Here is a 22,287-nt window from a genome sequence, read left to right on the forward strand (position 1 = left end):
ATCAATAATATTGCCTGTATAACTCATAAGTGTCTTTAATTAGGAGGATTTCCTAGTAGCAACCCTGTACGAGTACATAAAAATCAAGAGACCTGAAATTTGTTTTGTAAATTCAACCATTATCAGAAATTCTAAGCCACCCAGGCATGTTTCTAAAGGTCTGCATTTGTTTCTTGTTTTTTCAGGGGATCCCATTCATCAATTGAATGAAACAATCAACTACAATGAGAGGTTTTCTTGGGAGACCAGGATCCAATATGACAGAGACTATCAAGAGGGATTAGAGAGGGGTCTCCCTAATCCCATTTTATATGTGGCTGAAAAGTTTATCAGCATAAGTCCTTGTAGGCTTCACCAGCAATATTGTGCATCCTCATATTATGCATCTGCACTAATGTGGTAAGATGGTTTAGCCTGAATGTCAACTAGGCACATACTGGTCCAGATAACATCCCTACATGCAGATTAAAGTGTATGTTTTGGCAAAAAACTTTTAATTCAATCAATGCAGTCAATTATTTACATAAAATGGACATTAAACAAACACAGCTAAACTAGAACCAAACTGTAATAGTTGAACTTCATTGTACAATCAAATAGTTTGTTCAGGTATTCGGGTTGCTATGCAGTCGTACATCCATGCATACATGTGGGATTGTAATACAAATATTCCACAACAATTTATCCCTACTCTTATTTATAAGCTTAAGCCCCATTTTCAGTGACCACTAGGAGCCTGAGTGAGCCAAGTGAGCACAATTTTTTCTAGTACTTATAAAAGCTCCATGTGGTTTTCTAACCAGTTTGTTGAGCTGGCCAATGAGTTTCACAGAAGCGGGTATGTTGGGTACAGAGACGAGAGAGGAATCTGAATGATGCACAAGGTATTATGGTCCATTACTCCTTTTGTGAAATTGCTCAGCAGGTGTCAATTTATCTTGAGAAACCGGAATTCCCCAAATCCAGACACAGGAAGCAACCAAAAACAACATGCACAAAAATATTCAAGGTCGGGGCTCTGTGTTTAAATGGACACAGGGAGCTGTGACTCGGCTCAGGTGCCCCCATTGCAAGTTGCTTGCTGTGGGGGCACTCAACAGGAGGGAGGGGCCAGGATCACAGAAGAGGAACCCAAGAAGAGGAGGATCCAGGCTGCTCCATGCAAATCCACTGCAACAGAGCGGGTGAGTAAAGTATCTCACAAAAATGAGTACACCCCTCACATTTTTGTAAAACTATTATTATATCTGTTCATGTAACAAAACTGAAGAAATGACACTTTGCTACAATGTAAAGTAGTGCGTGTACAGCTTGTATAACAGTGTAAATTTGCTGTGCCCTCAAAATAACTCAACACACAGCCATTCATGTCTAAACCACTGGCAACAAAAGTGAGTACACCCCTAAGTGAAAATGTCCAAATTGGGCCCAATTAGCCATTTTCCTTCCCCAGTGTCATGTGAATCATTAGTGTTACAAGGTCTCAGGTGTGAATGGGGAGCAGATGTGTTAAATTTGGTGTTATCACTCTCACTTTCTCATACTGGTCTCTGGAGGTTCAGCATGGCACCACATGGCACCGCATGGCAAAGAACTCTCTGAGGATCTGAAAAAAATAGAATTGGTGCTCTACATGAAGATGGCCTGGGCTATAAGAAGATTGCCAAGACTATGAAACTGAGCTGCAGCACGGTGGCCAAGACCATACAGTGGTTTAACAGGACAGGTTCCATTCAGAACAGGCCTTGCCATGGTCGACCAAAGAAGTTGAGTGCACGTGCTCTACGTCATATCCAGAGGTTGTCTTTGGGAAATAGACATACAAGTGCTGCCAGCATTGATGCAGAGGTTGAAGGGGTGGGGGGGTCAGCCTGTCAGCCATGCAGACAATTTTGATGCAGTATGCAGCGTGTGGTCTGAGCACTGTCATTCCAGAAGAAAGCCTCTTCTAAAGATGATGCATAAGAAAGCCCACAAACAGTTTGAGGAAGACAAGCAGACTAAGAACATGTATTACTGGAACCATGTCCTGTGGTCTGATGAGACCAAGATAAACTTATTTGGTTCAGATGGTGTCAAGCGTGTGTGGCAGCAATCAGGTTAGAAGTACAAAGACAAGTGTGTCTTGCCTACAGTCAAACATTGTGGTGGGAGTACCATGGTCTGGGGCTGCATGAGTGCTGCCGGCACTGGGGAGCTACAGTTCATTGAGGGAACCATGAATGCCAACATGTACTGGGACATACTGAAGCAGAGCATGATCCCCTCCCTTCGGAGACTGAGCTGCATGGCAGTATTCCACCATGATAACGACCCCAAACCCACCTCCAACACGACCCCTGCCTTGCTAAAGAAGCTGAGGGTAAAGGTGATGGCCTAGCCAAGCATGTCTCCAGACCTAAACCCTATTGAGCATCTCTGGGACATCCTCAAACAGAAGGTGGAGGAGCACAAGGTCTCTAACATCCACCAGCTATGTTATGTCGTCATGGAGGAGTGGAAGAGGACTCCAGTGGCAACTTGTGAAGCTCTAATGAACTCCATGCCCAAGAGGGTAAAGGCAGTGCTTGAAAATATCAGGGGCCACACAAAATATTGACACTTTGGGCTCAATTTGGACATTTTCAGTTAGGGCTTTACTTAATTTTGTTGCCAGCGGTGTAGACATTAATGGCTGTGTGTTGATTTATTTTGAGGGGACAGCAAATTTACACTGTTATACAAGCTGTATACTCACTACTTTACATTGTAGCAAAGTGTTATTTATTCAGCGTTGTCACATGAAAAGATATAATAAAATATTTACAAAAATGTAAGGGATGTACTCATTTTTGTGAGATACTGTATAACATGTTTGTTATTTTTGTAGGAAAGAAAACGAGACTTTACAATTTCTTTAAGGCATTCCTTGCATTAAGGTAAAAAAGTTTTATATTTCTGTTTTCTAAGTAGCAAAACAAGAGTTACAGCGATTCTAACTAGGTCGTAACCATAATGCACTGCTAAACTGATACAAGGCTTTTGTACTTAGGTCAGCTGGCTTAGAAAGGCCAATAAGGTGGCCTGCATAAGCCAGCTCCCACACTATAATAGGATGTGGAAATAACAGGTTTACTAACAATGTGTCTTACCTGTGATATGGAAAGCAAAGGAGTGTTGCTGAAAACATGCATAGGGAGAGATTAGTTTATGGCTTGTAGGTATTCGCAGGTCTGTTAAAGTAGATGTAAATACTTATTAAATACCCTATAGGTAGCAAAATGTTGTGTAACTTGGAGAATTTAGAGGTGGAGGAAGAAAGGATTTTCACTTGTATTCAGCCTTTTTTACATCCTAATGCTGCTGATTTCCTGCAGCCTATTTGCTGTTTTCTGTTGTACTACAGGGATGCATGCCTTTTTTCATAGGGAATATTTCCTAAGAATTGCTGTTTTTTTCACAGGAATTTTTTTTTAATTTTTTTAAAGCAGACCTTACTTGAAAATACAAAGATGATATAAAAAAAAAAAGCTTTTGCTAAAAAAGATACTTACCCTGACCCCAGCTTCTGACACCTCTTAGAGGTGCAAGTGACGTCACTGTGCCTCACTGTTGCCTCTTGGGATAGCTATCCCAGGAGGCAGCAGTGAGGCATGCTGACATCACCTGTGCCTCCTGGAAGCATGAGAAGCCAAGGCAAGTTTTTATTTTTTTTATTAGTAACAACTTTATAGTCTTATTATTACATTACAATACCTTTTTTCAGACAATTTAACTTTGGCGATGGGACTTTCAAAAGAGCACTTGCACTTGCATTTTCACGGAAGGTCTCCATTTAATAGTGACACTGACAACAGTGCAAGATGGCTGGGCAATGTGCAAAAGCACAGCAGCTTATCATTTCATTTGGGGGAGCATGGGGTGGTGATTTACAGGCAAGGTAATTGTGGGAGACAGGGGCAGAGAATTGTCACCACATGACACAAAGTGCCCCAACAAGGACTGGCTGTTTTTTTCACGGAAGCTAGCTATTAAAAAAATATAGTCTTTCCAAGTAATATTCTCATGTTAGATCTATATGAGATTTTCGTGGTTGGGTTTATATCTACTTTAACAAAGTTTACTTGTTCTTTGACTAGCTCTCCTAAAATGTTAGCACTTGAATATATTTTTTTTATTAACCACTTGCCGACTGCCCAAGCAGATTTACTGTGGCAGGGTGGCTCGACTGCGCATAATCACGTAGATCTACGTGATTATGTGCACGTGGGTTTGGCGGCATTAGAAACAGCAGAAGCCAGACTGTGGGAGGAGCGGGCTCGATCGCCACCGGCCTCCCGCAATCGTCAGCTAGAAAGACAGAAGAGCCACCTGCCTATGTAGACAAAGCAGGCAGCTCTTCTGCCAGAGAGGCAGGGAAAAATAATGTCATTAACCTCAGCTGAATCATGATCTCTCCCTGCCTCTGTCCAACCCATCCCCCCACACAGTTAGTAAACACAATAGGGAACACATTTTACCCCTTGATCACCCCCAGTGTTAACCCCTTGCCTGCCAGTGTAATTTATACAGTAACAGTGCATATTATTTAGCTGTATTACTGCATTAATGTTACTGGTCCCCAAAAAATTTCAAAAATTTCAGTTAGGGGTCTAAACTGTCCGCCGCAATGTCGCAGTCCCAAATAAATAAATCGCTGAAGCTAAAAGCAAAAGTAAAAAATCAATTGCACAATTATACAAAATACAACATGTAATGCCAGAATACAGTACTGTTGAAGCTGTCCATGAAAATTGTATTGTCTGTAGCACCACATACAGCTTAATGGCATCTCCCAAGCGTGTTGTTTAAAGGATTGGTGCATTTTGCATGTTGCCACTTAAGTTGTAATAATGGAGCCTCCCCCTTCTGTATGGTATTTTTTTACTTTTTGTTAAATGTCCTCCATGGCAGTGGCTAACTCCCCCATGCCTTTTTTGACAAAAGCGTCATTAGTGTTGAAAATAAGCAAAATTTTGTATCAAAATTCATAAACTTTAGTGAGGTTCTGGTTTTGTTAATTTGAAGCAGGATTCAACGAACCCCACAATTCAAGCAAACACCTCTGTTTAACTGCTAAGCTTAAAAAAAAAGAGGTTTTAGTTGCATTCATTTGCAAACATATGTGGGAGCCACACTGCTGTATCTGATGGGTGTGGTCCCTAACTCCAAACTGTCTGAGTTTCCCAACTATGGAGAAGTTTCTGGGGTTTTCCCTTCAATCCAAGCAGTGCTGATATGCAAAGGTTTGGCAAAATGTCAAAAAATAATATGCAACAATAGCATTCTCTGGGAATAAACACAGGGTCATTAAAGTCAGGAAGTTAGTTACATAACTAATGTGGCATGAGGGGCGGAGAGTCCCAATGGTGAGAATAGTCATTACTCTATTTATTGGTGATTTACGTTATCCCTTGTGTTAAACAAAATTATTATTTGTAGTCACAAGGTTTTCCTTTCCTGAGGGTTTTAATGTTCCTTTTTCTTCCATGCGGAAGTCTGGTTCTGAGAAATAACGTCCCACAAGTGTAATTTTCTGTTGTGATGGGTTGCAGCTCTTTGATCGACTTTGGAATCTCTTCTAGCCTTGGACTTTATATGGTTACTAGAGGTACATGGCTATTTGTTTTTCTCTTTGTACAAAAGGAGCTTTTCTCTTTGTGTTTTCAAGACAGTCTTAATGCTTGTACTGATAGCTGTGTTCCAGTAACTTTTCTTATTGAAGGATTCTTCTAGCACTCTGAAATGTTTATTTCTGTCTTCTGTGCCAGAATACGTATGGCAGTATATAGTGGTTTTGCTGCGTATGATGACTCATTGGGTGGGTTGGGGGTAAAAGCCAGAACAATGAAGATTTTTGATTCAGTCAGTGGATTTCCTTTATATTGGGGTCTGCAGTATGTCATTCCTTATGAATACTGTGGTGACTAAGACACAAAAATGCTGTGTAGTAAGGCCCATACCCTGAAATGGTAATAGGCAAAAAATAGAAAAAAGATGGGGCTTTGCAGGCCAATGGGAGGAGAAGGATCACAACCACACCACAAATAAAACTAAAAAAGTAATTTTATTGTACATCTTTAAAACCATACATGAGCATGAATGCCCATGTTAAACATGATTAAAATAAATATATCAGGTCACAACTAGGGATGATCGAACTTTTCAAAAGTTAAGTTCGGTTCGGCCAGAAAATCCGAACTTCCCGAAAGTTCGGCCCAGATTTCAGAACCCCATTGAAATCAATGGGACCCGAACTTTGGTAATCAAAAAACACAATTTTGAAGCCCTAAAACCCAATAAATGCCCCTAAAAAGTGCCTAGGGTTCTGGGTCATACCCCAGGGACTATTAATCACACAAAAAAAGTTCTTAAAAATTGTCATTTTTGATAGAGAGCCAATTATTGAAAAAATTAAAAAAATTCTTTGGATTTAGTATCTGGGGTAATAAAAAAAAAAGATAGTTTGTATTTTGACACAGGTTAGTGGCTTCTCTCTTTTCACACCTTGCCGGTTTAGTAGCAAGCGTTTTTTTGGGCATTTTTTGGGGTCTTTTCAGGCAGGCAAAACATCTGAACATGTGTATAGGGGGTATATATACACACCCATGTATGTATATATACACCTAGACATATATAGGTGTGATAGTAGCAGAAATATATGCTTGCGCTAATGAAATCATTTACACTAATATGGCTCCGCTCTTATCACACCTATATATGTCTAAGTGTAAAATACATATAAGTATGTGTGTATATATACCACTATACACAAGTTCAGATGTTTTGCCTGCCTCCAAAGAACCCAAAAAATGCCCAAAAAAACGCTAGCGCCAAAAAAAAAAACGCCCAGGTGTGTTGTTGCAGGCATTTTTTGGGGGTTTTTGGAGGCAGGCAAAACATCTGAACTTGTGTATAGTGGTATATATACACACATACTTATATATATTTTACACTTAGACATATATAGGTGTTATAGGAGCAGAGCCATATTAGTGTTAATTATTTCATTAGCGCAAGCATATATTTCTGCTACTATCACACCTATATATGTCTAGGTTTATAAGTGTTATTGTGGTAATTGGCTCAAAGGTAAGAAACCAGGCACACTTCTCATCTAAAGTGATACTTCTTTTGAAATGCCCAAACGTTAGAGAATGAAGAAGGAAAAGAAGTCCCATGAGCCGCACATCACACAAAACCCTCATGTAAAGAGTGGAAGCAGCCTTAGGCGGGACTCCATCCAGGCCTTGTCCCTGACATGTTTCACTCTGCCTACGGGGCTTAGTCATTGCTCCAAGACTAAGCCCTATTATCAAGGGGCGAAACATGTCAGAAGCATGACCTGGACAGATAAAAAATTGAAAATCACTCATTGCTTAATATGTTTCACTCTTCAATTAAACTTAAAGGCTAAGTTCCCCTTAGAAAAAATAATAAATGCACATTGTTTGCATGTGCATTTATTTTTTTTTTCCTGCAGAAGCCTAGAAAGCATTGAACCTACAACCAGTAGACTACAGGGGCAGTGTGGGCACCTGCAGACATGTCTTCTGTTCAGTGGACTATGAGAGAGCTCATCGGCACCCCCACAGGCCATTGAAACACATTGAAGTCTATCTGCCGCAAAGGCAGACGATACTTGGAGTTTATTTACAGGAATCTGTGAATGAATAATGTGGCTGTATGGCACCCCCCCATGTTGAGGGTATGTGGCCTGGTATGGCTCAAGAGGAGGGGGCGCTCGCTATCCCCTTCTTCTCCTGACCTGTTGGGCTACATGCTCAGATAAGGGTCTGTTATGGATTTTGGGGGGGGGGGGACCCACAGTTTTTTTCCAGATTTTTTTGTTGTCAGTAATCCTTGTTTTTACAATCAGCTGCTCACAGCTGATGACTTATTGGTTGTTAAGAACATGACAGTCAGCTTTCTGGCTAACTTTCTAACAACCAGCTATTCACAGTGACAAAAACACAGTGGCTAAAAACACATAGATTTGAATGTGTACCATGGGAAACCATGTTAAATGGACTGTAGTGCATTTCTGCAAACTGCATAACACACTTAAAAACGCATAGGTGTGAACTTAGGGTCAGTCTCCACCCCCAACACTTCAAACGAGCCATCATACATAACTAGGCCACTAGACACCACAGCATATGCTCTGTCCAGAAGACAGAAATTAGTATTAAAGAGTACTAGCAGAATCTTTCAATAAGACAGGTTATAATAACCTTCACAATTACAACTGCAATAATTACAGAAACGAAAAACTGTCAGTACAGCAAAAAAATTGCCTTGAAAACCCAAAAAGCAAAATAGTCTTGCACCTCCCACATTCAATCCAGCACTTGAAAGCATAAGAAAGATAATCAATGCTGCATCACTGAAAGAAATACTCCAGAAATCCCCAATTCTGGTTTTCAGGCACCCACCAATAACCCAAGAGGGTCATATAATTGCACCTTCAGCAATTGTATTTTCCTCATTCAATACAATAAGTGCAACCAGTAATATTACATTGGAAAAACAGGGCAGAAACTACAAAAATGAATGAATCTACACAGACACACCATAAGAAAACACAAGGTACAAGATTACTACACACCTGTTGGGCATCAATTCTCAGAACCAGATCATCATATGGAAAATATGAATATTTTTATTCTTAAAATGGTACAAGTAAAACCTTTGAACTATGAATGATAATGCTGTTTGACACAAGATATAAACAAATGAATGTGGACCCAGCTTTTTAAATTACAATTATACAATTTTGTGACCATTCTCACCTCTGGGACCCTCCTTTCCGCCTTCCATTCCAAAGCCCACTTCTTCACTCCTTACCTAACTTTTTTGTGGGTTCAGAGATTTTTGCCTTTGCAGATTCTCTCTTTTCATTTTTCTAAACCTTTGTGTTACATTAAAGAAAGCTGTTAACTGATTAGTGGGTAGTGTAAATAAAAAAGTTGTTGCAAGTGCACTAATATGGCTGCAATCACGTTGAGCACTACCTATAGGACCTACAGTATATACCAATGCACAAATTGAGAGCAGCTCACCCGGAGGCAGCAACACATCAGAAGCCTAGACATTGCCTTTAGCTGAAGACTTCCAGTGTAATAGTCTGCACATTTTTCTGCTGTAGAGATACTTGGCTGTAAATCAAGTTTGGCAATGCTTCAATGTTCTTTCTAAAGAAATATTTATATTTACTGTGTTCCTATATGTGTTATTTTTTTCAGGTTGGCATTTTGTGCATGGATTCTCAGCAATGTCCTTTTCTGCATTCCAGTCCCTCTGTATGGAATATATATGATGTTTACAACTGCAGTGTGTATAATATTTTCGCTCATATCATTTGCAACAGTTAGGCAGGTACCTATATGCAACATTCATTTTGGAACTTCTATTCTGCAGACAAGATTTGGATTTTCCTTCTGGATAACTTTTGCCACAGGTAAATTGCATATGTATGTACATATTGTTTAACCTTACCTCCAAGTATATATATATATATATATATATATATATATATATATATATATATACACCATCAGGCATTAACCACTTTAGCTTCGGAAGGATTTGCCCCCCTTCTGACAAGGCCACTTTTTTCAACTTGGCACTGTGTGATTTTAACTGACAATTGCGCGGTCATGCAATGCTGTCCCCACAAACAGAGCATTCTTTTGGTGATATTTGATCACCTGTGCGATTTTTATTTTTTGCACTATAAACAAAAAAAGAGTGACAATTGTTAAAAAAAAACAATATTTTTCACATTCTGCTCTATAACATTCCCCAAAAAAATTTAAAAATCACAATTTTTTAACATTTTAGGCCAATTTGTTTTCTGCTAAATATTTTTGGTAATAAAAATCACAAAAAGCATATTTTGCTTGTTTTGCACAAAGGTTATCGCGTCTACTAACTACAAGAAAGATTTATGTAATTTTTATTGTTTTTTTTTTACTAGTAATAGCGGCGATCTGCAATTTTTAGTGGGACTGCGACATTGCGGCGGACAGATTGGACCCCCGACTGACATTTTTGACACTTTTGGGGGTACCAGTGACATTACTACCGTAATCAGTGCTAAAAATATGCACTGTTACTGTAATAATGCCATTGGCAGTGAAGGGGTTAACCCTGGGGGTGATCAAAGGGGTTAATGCATGCCTATATGCTCACTAACTGTGTGGGGGGGGGGGTTTCTTAGCTGAAACTTTAGATCTGTCCCTGACTGTCACACAGAAGATCCGCCTGCTTTGCTTACATAAGCAGGCGGGTCTTCTCTCCGTTTACCGGCCGATCAGGGGAGGATCCTCTCCTCCCGCAGGCGACCTCCGGATTTGTCTAAACACAGCGGAAGTGCGCCTCCAGCGGCGCGCATGCGCTGCCGAAGCCCATTCCCCTCCAGTCACGTAGTACTACGTGACTGGACCCAGGAGAGCCGCACTGCCACAGTAATATTACTGTGGGCAGTCGGTGTAGTTAATATTCACTGAATGCATTGTATCTCATGTAATTACATTAATTTGTCTTGATATAACCCCCTGTCATGTGTACACAGGGACGGTGCCAGCATAAGGTGGTATAGGCAACTGTGTTACGACGCAAGGATGGGGCAGGGGCAGTCAATTCTATAGGCCTGGGATTCCATATTTGCCAACTGCCCCGCCTTTTCGCTAGGCATCCTGCCTCAACTGTGTCCTTAGCTAAGTTCTGGGAGTGAGAGCAGTCACACACATTGCCGAACAAGAAAGAAGGTACATTGTGTAGCCTGGGACCCCCGCACAGACTCGCGGCGCAGGCATTTCAGTGAAGTGTATCACACCAGGAAGAGTACTGTAGCCGCCCAGGACCTCTCCTCTCCACATCCATCCTACAGTACATCTAGGGAGTGGGGCAGTGCATGATTCCTTGGCACTCAATGGCATCTGCATAAATGCCAAGGAGTGCCTGTGCAAGCCAAGCACATGTGTTTGGGCTCAAACCCTCTAGGTCTGCCACCACATCGGAAAGAAGGTTGGCCGAATGGTAATAGTGCATAGTTGTGCTACAATGGGGGGGGGGGAAACTAGAATTATAGGTCTGCTGGAGGATGGCGGATTGAACCAGAGCTGTCCTGAAGGAGGAGGGGCCAGATGAAATCAGAGATGTGCTAGGGGGAGGGATGAGGGCATAGCTGTGCTGGAGGAAAGGGGGGAGGGGAATTAGTGACCTACGTGTGTTGGAGGAGGTACTGGAGGCAGAGGTGTGTGAAGAAAGGCATTGGAGGTAGAGGTGTTCCGTGGGGAGGCATTGGAGGCAGAGGTGTGCTGACGGAGGTATTGGAAGGAGAAGTATGTTTGGGTGTGCATTGGAGGAAGAGGTCTGCTAGGGCCGTGTTGGTGGCAGAGTAGTGCTGGGGGGGGTACAGAGGTCTGGGGGTGGGGGGCATGGGGGGCATCGGTGGAAGAGGTGTGCTGGATGGGGGGCATCTGTGAATGGGGGGCTTCATAGAAGACCCAAAGGCTATAAACCACCGCAGTGGAAGATTAGAAATGAGAAGAAGATGGGGCATCCCTGCTCAGAAGATTTCTCCTGGATCTAGCTGCTTGGGATAACTTTCACTACTGGTAAGTAAGGTCACCACTTTGGATAAAGATATACAATAGATAGATACTCAGCAATATCCCTATATATATATAGTAGCGCAAACTTGTCAAGAAGCAAGTGCCAAAAAAATACTGTGCCCACTGCACAAAAGTCCGAAATGCAATAAATGTCACATAGGCAGCAGGAGAAAGTTCAGAAATGACTCAAACAGTCCATAATCCTTCACTCTATCTCCTGGGATGATAATGTACGAAGACGTGTTTCTCAAAAGGATCACCACCACCACCATGCTCCAAGGGGGGAGGAGAATTGCCCACTCACCAGATGCTGTGGCCCAACCCACTTTCGTGTTTGAGCATTCAGGTTTATAATGATGGTCACTGGTCCAGAGTATCCACAACAGGAATCGCACCAGCGCAGTCAAAAAAAGCTCAGCAGCATATGGGGAGGAGAGAACACAATCCCAATAGCGTGATACCGTTTAAAAGGGTTTTATTAAATAAAAATAAAACATAAGGTAACACACTCACATGTCTTGTATGTCATCAAACGCAAAAAAACAGTCACGAATAGGGGAGGGATGCCCTTCGGGAGATGATGTCCAGGCTCCACGCCGTGGACGCCGCGCCTTCTGGGTAATCCGAACTCCTCTTACACAGCCTGGTTACACCGCCTGGTCACGCCCCGACGCGTTTCGTGATTTCCACTTCTTCCCCGGGAGCGTGACCACGGCGGCTTGGCGGTAACCTTAAATACCCATGCCCATCAACCCACAGGGCGGGGCCAGGGTTGACATCATCGGCCATTGGTGGTTGCTCAGGTGTGTCGACCAATCACAGACTAGATTTACAGGATCACTTCCTCTCAATTCACTAATCTCTATGGTACATTACCCTATAACCCGGAAGTAGGGTGGTGCCGAGGTTCACACCATCGGTTATTGGTGGATGCCTGTAGAATACTGGCCAATAGCAGGCTAAGACAGCACAGTAACCCTCCATCTCGCCACTATTCACTACAATGGGCCGTCCTACGACCCGGAAGTATAGCACACAGGAAGTTAATTGCACCCTTATGCTGAAAGCAAAAAGACACCAACCACTCAACCACCAATAGACCGATAGTATCCATACAAAATCGCTAGTGTATATACATACTTAAAACGCTGTAAATTACATCACTTTCCATTGGTAGTGACGATCGTGTTCTGACCAATCATAGTGATTCAGCTTTACGCCCAATCAGCTAAAACTTCCTCCTTAATTAACATATGACCCGGAACAATAATAGCACGGATTCCCGGCCGGATGTAAGGTCTCCATGACCCGGAAGAATAATAACATAGAGTCCCGGCCAGATGTATGGGCTCCACCCACCAGGAAGACCAAGAAGTTATTTATGTGTACTCAGTACACTATGCACAACAGCGCCATCTACCAATGGAAGTGTAACAATGTAAGGAAAATTTGTATGGAAGTTTAATCCATATACCAAAAATATCATAATAATAAACAAAAACATGTCACACCAGAAAAAAGAACACGAATCTATTGGAAACTAATAGGCAAAACTAAATATATAAATAAGTAAAATCATTAAAATATTTAAAATAACCCTAAGCCCATAACCAACGCTAGACAGCATGAGTCACAAGCCTAGGGACATTTGTGTGTGCGGACACTTTGGGGGATCACGGTCCTCCCAACGCACATCATCCAAAGATGAAAGATCAAATAACAAAAAAGATCAAGTATAAAATAATATAATATAGAGTTGGAAACTAAAATCAATGATCACTAATAAAACAATTTAAATCCAACTCTATATTTAATCCTACAGGGCTCAAAGATTGGGTCTGGAATATCCATTTTGTTTCGCACTTTGATAATTCCCTAACCCAATTGGCACCCCTACACGGGGGTGTCACCCGCTCGACACCCCAGAATTGTAAACAACTGGGGTCCCGTTGGTGATGTGAACGGAAATGGGCTGGGACACTGTGCTCTGTTTTGCCCTTAATAATATTGCTGATGTGCTCCCCAACTCTAATTGTCAAAGTGCGTTTAGTTTGTCCTATATAAATGATTTTGCAGGGACACATTAAAGCATACACCACATGCGTGGTATCACATGTGATGAAATGCCTAATGTCGAAACTCTTGTCAATTGCTGCAACATAAAAGGACTCACGTCTCCTCTGATTTTGGGGGGTATACGAACATGACTTACATCTCCCACATTTGTGAAACCCTCGTCTACCCGGAAAGAAGGAAGTATCCGGGGGATTAAGGATCTTCTTCACCACCCTGTCCCCAAAGCTCGGGGCCCTACGGTAAATGAAGGATGGAACATCGGGCAACACAGGTCCCAATACTGCATCCATCTGCAAGATGTTCCAATGGGTTTTGAAGATGGCTTCTACTTTTTTGTGGTCCTCACAGTAATCAGACAAAAAACTCCATTGTTTATCGTCAGATCCATTTGTGGGTCTCGTCACGTTCTGCAAGCATGCAGCTCGAGGGATATCCAGAATATTTTCAATCTCTTTCTCAAGACATTGTTCGTCATATCCCTTTTGGATAAACCTCTCCTTAAGAACATTGGTTTGGGCGATATAGTCTTCTTCAAATGTACAGTTCCGTCGTACTCGCATGAACTGGCCACGCGGTATATTACGCAGCCAGTTCGGGTGATGTCCACTTTGAATAGACAGGTAACTGTTTCTATCTGTAGACTTGAAGAAGACAGACGTAGTTAGTCTGCCCAAACCCTTCTTTATATTTACGTCCAAGAAGTGGATATCCGTTAAACTCCAATTGAACTCGAGTTTGATGTTATTTGTATTAGTATTCAAATAGCTCATGAAGTTCAATAATGAGGACTCTGTGTCGTTCCATACAAAAATAATATCGTCTATGAATCGACGATAGAAAAGGAGTTCTGGTCTCTCCCTACAAAATACATGTTTGTCCTCCCACTCTGCCATAAAAAGGTTGGCGAGACTGGGAGCGAATTTCGCTCCCATTGCCACACCTTTCTTTTGGCTGTAGAAGGACTGATTATACCAGAAATAGTTATGCCCTAGACAAAAGTCCAGGGCATTCCGGATATGCCCTGGACTTTTGTCTAGGGCATAACTATTTCTGGTATAATCAGTCCTTCTACAGCCAAAAGAAAGGTGTGGCAATGGGAACGAAATTCGCTCCCAGTCTCGCCAACCTTTTTATGGCAGAGTGGGAGGACAAACATGTATTTTGTAGGGAGAGACCAGAACTCCTTTTCTATCGTCGATTCATAGACGATATTATTTTTGTATGGAACGACACAGAGTCCTCATTATTGAACTTCATGAGCTATTTGAATACTAATACAAATAACATCAAACTCGAGTTCAATTGGAGTTTAACGGATATCCACTTCTTGGACGTAAATATAAAGAAGGGTTTGGGCAGACTAACTACGTCTGTCTTCTTCAAGTCTACAGATAGAAACAGTTACCTGTCTATTCAAAGTGGACATCACCCGAACTGGCTGCGTAATATACCGCGTGGCCAGTTCATGCGAGTACGACGGAACTGTACATTTGAAGAAGACTATATCGCCCAAACCAATGTTCTTAAGGAGAGGTTTATCCAAAAGGGATATGACGAACAATGTCTTGAGAAAGAGATTGAAAATATTCTGGATATCCCTCGAGCTGCATGCTTGCAGAACGTGACGAGACCCACAAATGGATCTGACGATAAACAATGGAGTTTTTTGTCTGATTACTGTGAGGACCACAAAAAAGTAGAAGCCATCTTCAAAACCCATTGGAACATCTTGCAGATGGATGCAGTATTGGGACCTGTGTTGCCTGATGTTCCATCCTTCATTTACCGTAGGGCCCCGAGCTTTGGGGACAGGGTGGTGAAGAAGATCCTTAATCCCCCGGATACTTCCTTCTTTCCGGGTAGACGAGGGTTTCACAAATGTGGGAGATGTAAGTCATGTTCGTATACCCCCCAAAATCAGAGGAGACGTGAGTCCTTTTATGTTGCAGCAATTGACAAGAGTTTCGACATTAGGCATTTCATCACATGTGATACCACGCATGTGGTGTATGCTTTAATGTGTCCCTGCAAAATCATTTATATAGGACAAACTAAACGCACTTTGACAATTAGAGTTGGGGAGCACATCAGCAATATTATTAAGGGCAAAACAGAGCACAGTGTCCCAGCCCATTTCCGTTCACATCACCAACGGGACCCCAGTTGTTTACAATTCTGGGGTGTCGAGCGGGTGACACCCCCGTGGAGGGGTGCCAATTGGGTTAGGGAATTATCAAAGTGCGAAACAAAATGGATATTCCAGACCCAATCTTTGAGCCCTGTAGGATTAAATATAGAGTTGGATTTAAATTGTTTTATTAGTGATCATTGATTTTAGTTTCCAACTCTATATTATATTATTTTATACTTGATCTTTTTTGTTATTTGATCTTTCATCTTTGGATGATGTGCGTTGGGAGGACCGTGATCCCCCAAAGTGTCCGCACACACAAATGTCCCTAGGCTTGTGACTCATGCTGTCTAGCGTTGGTTATGGGCTTAGGGTTATTTTAAATATTTTAATGATTTTACTTATTTATATATTTAGTTTTGCCTATTAGTTTCCAATAGATTTGTGTTCTTTTTTCTGGTGTGACATGTTTTTGTTTATTATTATGATATTTTTGGTATATGGATTAAACTTCCATACAAATTTTCCTTACATTGTTACACTTCCATTGGTAGATGGCGCTGTTGTGCATAGTGTACTGAGTACACATAAATAACTTCTTGGTCTTCCTGGTGGGTGGAGCCCATACATCCGGCCGGGACTCTATGTTATTATTCTTCCGGGTCATGGAGACCTTACATCCGGCCGGGAATCCGTGCTATTATTGTTCCGGGTCATATGTTAATTAAGGAGGAAGTTTTAGCTGATTGGGCGTAAAGCTGAATCACTATGATTGGTCAGAACACGATCGTCACTACCAATGGAAAGTGATGTAATTTACAGCGTTTTAAGTATGTATATACACTAGCGATTTTGTATGGATACTATCGGTCTATTGGTGGTTGAGTGGTTGGTGTCTTTTTGCTTTCAGCATAAGGGTGCAATTAACTTCCTGTGTGCTATACTTCCGGGTCGTAGGACGGCCCATTGTAGTGAATAGTGGCGAGATGGAGGGTTACTGTGCTGTCTTAGCCTGCTATTGGCCAGTATTCTACAGGCATCCACCAATAACCGATGGTGTGAACCTCGGCACCACCCTACTTCCGGGTTATAGGGTAATGTACCATAGAGATTAGTGAATTGAGAGGAAGTGATCCTGTAAATCTAGTCTGTGATTGGTCGACACACCTGAGCAACCACCAATGGCCGATGATGTCAACCCTGGCCCCGCCCTGTGGGTTGATGGGCATGGGTATTTAAGGTTACCGCCAAGCCGCCGTGGTCACGCTCCCGGGGAAGAAGTGGAAATCACGAAACGCGTCGGGGCGTGACCAGGCGGTGTAACCAGGCTGTGTAAGAGGAGTTCGGATTACCCAGAAGGCGCGGCGTCCACGGCGTGGAGCCTGGACATCATCTCCCGAAGGGCATCCCTCCCCTATTTGTGACTGTTTTTTTGCGTTTGATGACATACAAGACATGTGAGTGTGTTACCTTATGTTTTATTTTTATTTAATAAAACCCTTTTAAACGGTATCACGCTATTGGGATTGTGTTCTCTCCTCCCCATATGCTGCTGAGCTTTTTTTGACTGCGCTGGTGCGATTCCTGTTGTGGATACTCTGGACCAGTGACCATCATTATAAACCTGAATGCTCAAACACGAAAGTGGGTTGGGCCACAGCATCTGGTGAGTGGGCAATTCTCCTCCCCCCTTGGAGCACGGCGGTGGTGGTGATCCTTTTGAGAAACACGTCTTCGTACATTATCATCCCAGGAGATAGAGTGAAGGATTATGGACTGTTTGAGTCATTTCTGAACTTTCTCCTGCTGCCTATGTGACATTTATTGCATTTCGGACTTTTGTGCAGTGGGCACAGTATTTTTTTGGCACTTGCTTCTTGACAAGTTTGCGCTACTATATATATATAGGGATATTGCTGAGTATCTATCTATTGTATATCTTTATCCATATGTTTTAGTTAAGTAGCTGCATAGCCAATTTATTTATTGGTGAGTGGTCCTCATTTGAAGCGCTTGGGATAGCTTATACCTTTATTTGGTTTTCGTTGGGCATTTAAGCTGTCATATTATATAAGGTCACCACTTTGCCTAGGTTCGATCTGATGGGGTGTGGGAACTGCAGCGATTCCTGTGCAGTTCCCACACTGAATCAGAATTGTAGACAGTTCACACTGTGCTCTATGAACCGCTGCGGGTGTCAATATGAAGTTAATGACACCCCCAAATCAGTTGGCAGAACGCAGTGCGAACTGACCAATCAGATGGAATCAGATCACATGGGTCTGAACACCCATGTGTTCCGATTCCAGTGCAGATAAAAAAAGGGTCCTGCAGGATTTTGGTGCGGATCTAGTGCCACTTGAGCCATACATAATGTATGGGTCTGAATGGACACACGGAACTGCAGCTCGGCTCGGGTGCCCCATAGCAAGCTGCTTGCTGTGGGGGCACTCAACAGGAGGAAGGGGCCAGAGAAGAGGAGGATCTGGGCTGCTCTGTGCAAAACCAACTGCACAGAGGAGGAAAGTATAACATGTTTGTTATTTAAAAAAAAAAAAACCTGACTTTACAATTACCTTAATCATGAATTGTTGCCCTACAATTTCTGTTTTCTGTCTGATGTTTACAGTGACCAAGTACAAATTTGCATTAGTGTGTATACTCAGGGAGACCTTTTTGGGGGTGCTTTTAATTGTTGTTATTATCTTTTATTTATTTTATTCAAATACATTTTTTGTACTTTTTATTTAATCTTTATTGCTACTACAAGGGGTCTAATAAGCCCTCTAAGTCCCTGGGGCCCAAACTGCAGCCTGAGGGCCGCATGCAGCCGTTTGGTATGATATATGTCTCTCAGTGGTTTGTAATAGGAACATTACAAACTGCAGAATAGCAGAACTGATCTGTGCTAGCCTCATGTAATATGTTCCCAGTTAAACTCTTATACCCCTTTCACACGGGTGCTCACCCAACAGAGTCCATTTTGCTCAGCGGGGGATCGGTCCACGATACCCGCTGAGCAGGCAGATGCCAGCTCCTTCTCCACTCTGTGTGCAAAAACAGAGTTGTGAGATCCCCGCTGTCCTCTATGGGGAGATCGGATAAGAAATGGACCGCCTGTCTGTTCTCATCCGATTCCCATCTGATCCGATCCTCCAGACGGATGAAAAATAGGGTTTCCATCCGTCTGGATTTCCCCGACAAGATCGGAATAGAACAGCAGCGGGTGTCAGCAAAGATGTCTCCGCTGACCCCTGCTGCCCCATAGGGATGCATGGAGCATTCGATCAGGTCTGCCTGAGAAACTGACAGGCGGATTGGATTGGATCGCCTGTTTGAAAGGGGCCTTAAAGTTAAAGTTAAACTCTTTTCAAAAGTTAAAAAAAAAAAAGAAAAAAAAGAGGTAGTAGACTCTATATTTGCAAAGACATCAGATAATTATTGTACAATACTGTATCATGTGCAGTAGATTTAAAGTTATTTAATAACCTGATATTTTGTAAGGTCATTTTATATAGTTCTTTTTTTTTTCTCTTTTTTTCAGGTTTGCTTTGTCTTTTTATTAGCATTTCCCTCTTGACCGTACAAATAAAGAGCCCAGCCTTCCTTCGACGTTTATTTAGTGGTCGAGATAATGAGGAATTCTGCCCCAAGTCTGAAAATGAGGACAGTGGTGGGAGTGACAATGAAACAGTTATTGTGACCCAGTTATAATAAATCAGCTGTTTTCCAAGACTTACATACAGTATCTGCTGGATGGACTTCTGTTCCAAGTTGATGGACTTTAATTTTGGTTTGTAATTTGACATTCTCAGTATTTTAGAATGTTGGGGCAAATGAGAAATTTTGAATAACTGAGACATATTTTTAAATGTTATTGGAAACCAGAGGTCTACCTAAAAGGGGTTGCAGAAGTAACAACCTCTATTGAGTTCAAAGACCATTTGGTCTTCGCTCTAACTCAGAATGAACAACAGTTGTCTCTTCAGCCCTCAAAGTATTTTTGGAAGCATCTTCATAGTTCCTGTGCTTATTGATTGTTGTTTATTGTGTGAGATATTTTCATGTATATAGTAGTTGTTTTTAAAAATGATTTGTTGTTGTTGGACCTTGTTTGCATTCACCAGTATATGTTAAAGGATAGCTATACATACTGTATATGAAAACCAATCCTCTGCCAGGCAACTTGTTATGCCTTGCAGACAGTTCAATAATCCTACCGTATCACTGTGCGGCCCGTGTTCAATGGGGACAAGAAAAACTATACTTTATACATTCCATATAATATATATGAACACGTGCTAAGCCAATGAAAACATTTCAAATGTACTTGTTTTTTATCTGCATTTCCTTATTTTTAATTTAACTGATTTGTGTATATTTGGAAAGGTTGACATTTTGTTTTTGTTTTTTGTAATTCATTCAATGGGACAATATGTCAATAAAGGCAAGGTGACCATTTACTTAAGGTGTATGCAGAGCTAATATTGTTTAGTTTTGAATAGAGTAAGGGAAGCACTAAACCATTGTCAGTTTGTTTTTTTGCACTATGGGTACTAATGGGGACTATTCCTGTCCCAGATATGCAACAGAAAGTTTGAGAAAATCGCCTAAAGGTTCCCCTCTTAGACAATTGTTCCCAAGACCAGTGTTCCCATTAGAAGATTTTTCATTACATCTTGTTCTTGGGTCATTTTTAAAATTTTGGATTTCACCTGAGTTTCTATTTGAATTTTGGATTTCCCCCGAGTTTTATTTCTCAGTGAAATGCTCACCAGGACAAATAGAGGGCTTATTGTCCTCACTAGAGAGACAGACAGCAATACAAAAACTTGACGGAGAGTTTAATCCTTCCCAACTGTATCCATAAAAAAAAGAATTCCTAGAGATACATTTTATTTTACCTCTGTGTAAAAGTTTAGGGCTGTTTTTTGAGAATGACAATAAAGTCTCTCAATGCTCACTCAGTAAGACAACAAAGACAAAGTGACTCACTGGTCAGAACACATTACTTTCTGTCTAGTGTTTTTATGTGATTACCAAATACATGTAATTATTCTCTGCGACATTGTCAAGCCAAGGTAACCATAGCTGCAAGACCAGTATCTTGTACGTTTCCTACTTTCAGAGTTACAGATTGTTTTATAAATCTATGACAATAGAACTTCACGGTGGTCATATGGGAAAATGTATTATTGGGTTTCTTCCCTGATGGATACATTTCATTCTGATATTTGAATGAACTTTCTGCCCCTGCTTTCTGCTGCACAGCAATTGTGGATGAAAAAATTAGCAGCAGGGATGAAATATTAGAAGAAAAATGAAGAAGCACCTATCATAGATCCAAATTGTTTGCCACGGAGTGGGTGAAAATTACCAGCATCAAGTAACCTCTTAAAAGGAACGTTTACTTTGGAACTACTTTGTCTGTAGTAATAAGGATTGTTTTATAACTTCTGTATATAACTGGAATTTTTGACCTTGGCTATTCGTAGATAGATTTGTTGGGTATTTTCATTGTTGTACTACTTGCTGTTCTCACTACTATACTACTGTCGTTATGTAAAATCATTTGGATAATATCCCGTATTGTTATTTACATGTACCAAAGTAAGTAAATAAATAGACCTCACTTGAGTCTTAAATGTTATAGTGGGCTTCCACTAGGTCAGTGGTTCTCAACTCCTGTGCTCAGGGCCCACCAACAGGCCAGATTTTAGGTATTACCTTGGGGAGATGCAGACTAGAATATTGCAATCCACTGAGCAGCAAATGATATCACCTGTGATGTATTTCAGTTATCTTTAACAGAGGCGTACCTAGGGTCTCCAGCGCCCTTTGGCGAGGAGTTGTATCAGCGCCCCCCCCATAAAAAAGTTTAAAAAAAAATGTTTTTTCTTGTTCAGATCAATTTAATAATTTTCTACATTTTGAAAAGGTGATGTTCCTATATTAGTTCTCAGAAGAGGGTTCCCCTAGAGGTGGGACTTTATAGGCACTAATATATCGACAAGTTTATAAATACAAAAGCATTTTTAGAAAACAATTGTGTTTTATTGAAATAACAAATTACATATATATAGTTTAAAATATAATGGCAAGTCGTGTACAATGTATTAGATCACATAGCAAGTGGCTGCCGCTCTAATATAAGGTGTAAACCCAGCGTTTTCCTCCAGACAGACGAGCAACGCTGACCACACTTTTCAACAATCCCTATTTCAACTCTGCTCTAAGATTCTCCACCTATTGTGGGTTCCAGCTGTCTCCAATCAGCCACTCGCTGAGGGATACACAATATCAGAATAAAGCAAGAATGGTTTCCATTCAAATTCTACTATGACCTCCTCTGTTTGATACCTCCTGACACAATGATCTGAGCAATACAGTCACATGTTTTTATCTCCATTGGCAAGCTGTTACTAATTTGATCTACATAAC

General features: G+C 41.4%; 1 protein-coding gene across 1 annotated transcript in view; it reads left to right on the plus strand.

Annotated features, from left to right (window-relative positions):
* LOC309553341 (dual oxidase maturation factor 1-like) overlaps nucleotides 1-20,363 on the plus strand; it is a 133,836-nt gene extending 113,473 nt beyond the window's left edge. Inside the window, exons 5-7 of the mRNA XM_082254408.1 lie at nucleotides 186-399; nucleotides 9,264-9,478; nucleotides 19,391-20,363. Coding sequence (XP_082110534.1) covers nucleotides 186-399; nucleotides 9,264-9,478; nucleotides 19,391-19,560 — 599 coding nt within the window. The 3' untranslated portion in view covers nucleotides 19,561-20,363. The remainder of the gene's footprint in view (nucleotides 1-185; nucleotides 400-9,263; nucleotides 9,479-19,390) is intronic.
* Nucleotides 20,364-22,287: the final 1,924 nt, after the last annotated feature.

Source organism: Pelophylax lessonae (genome assembly GCF_965119305.1).
Source record: "Pelophylax lessonae genome assembly, chromosome: 4".
Classification (NCBI taxonomy): domain Eukaryota; kingdom Metazoa; phylum Chordata; class Amphibia; order Anura; family Ranidae; genus Pelophylax; species Pelophylax lessonae.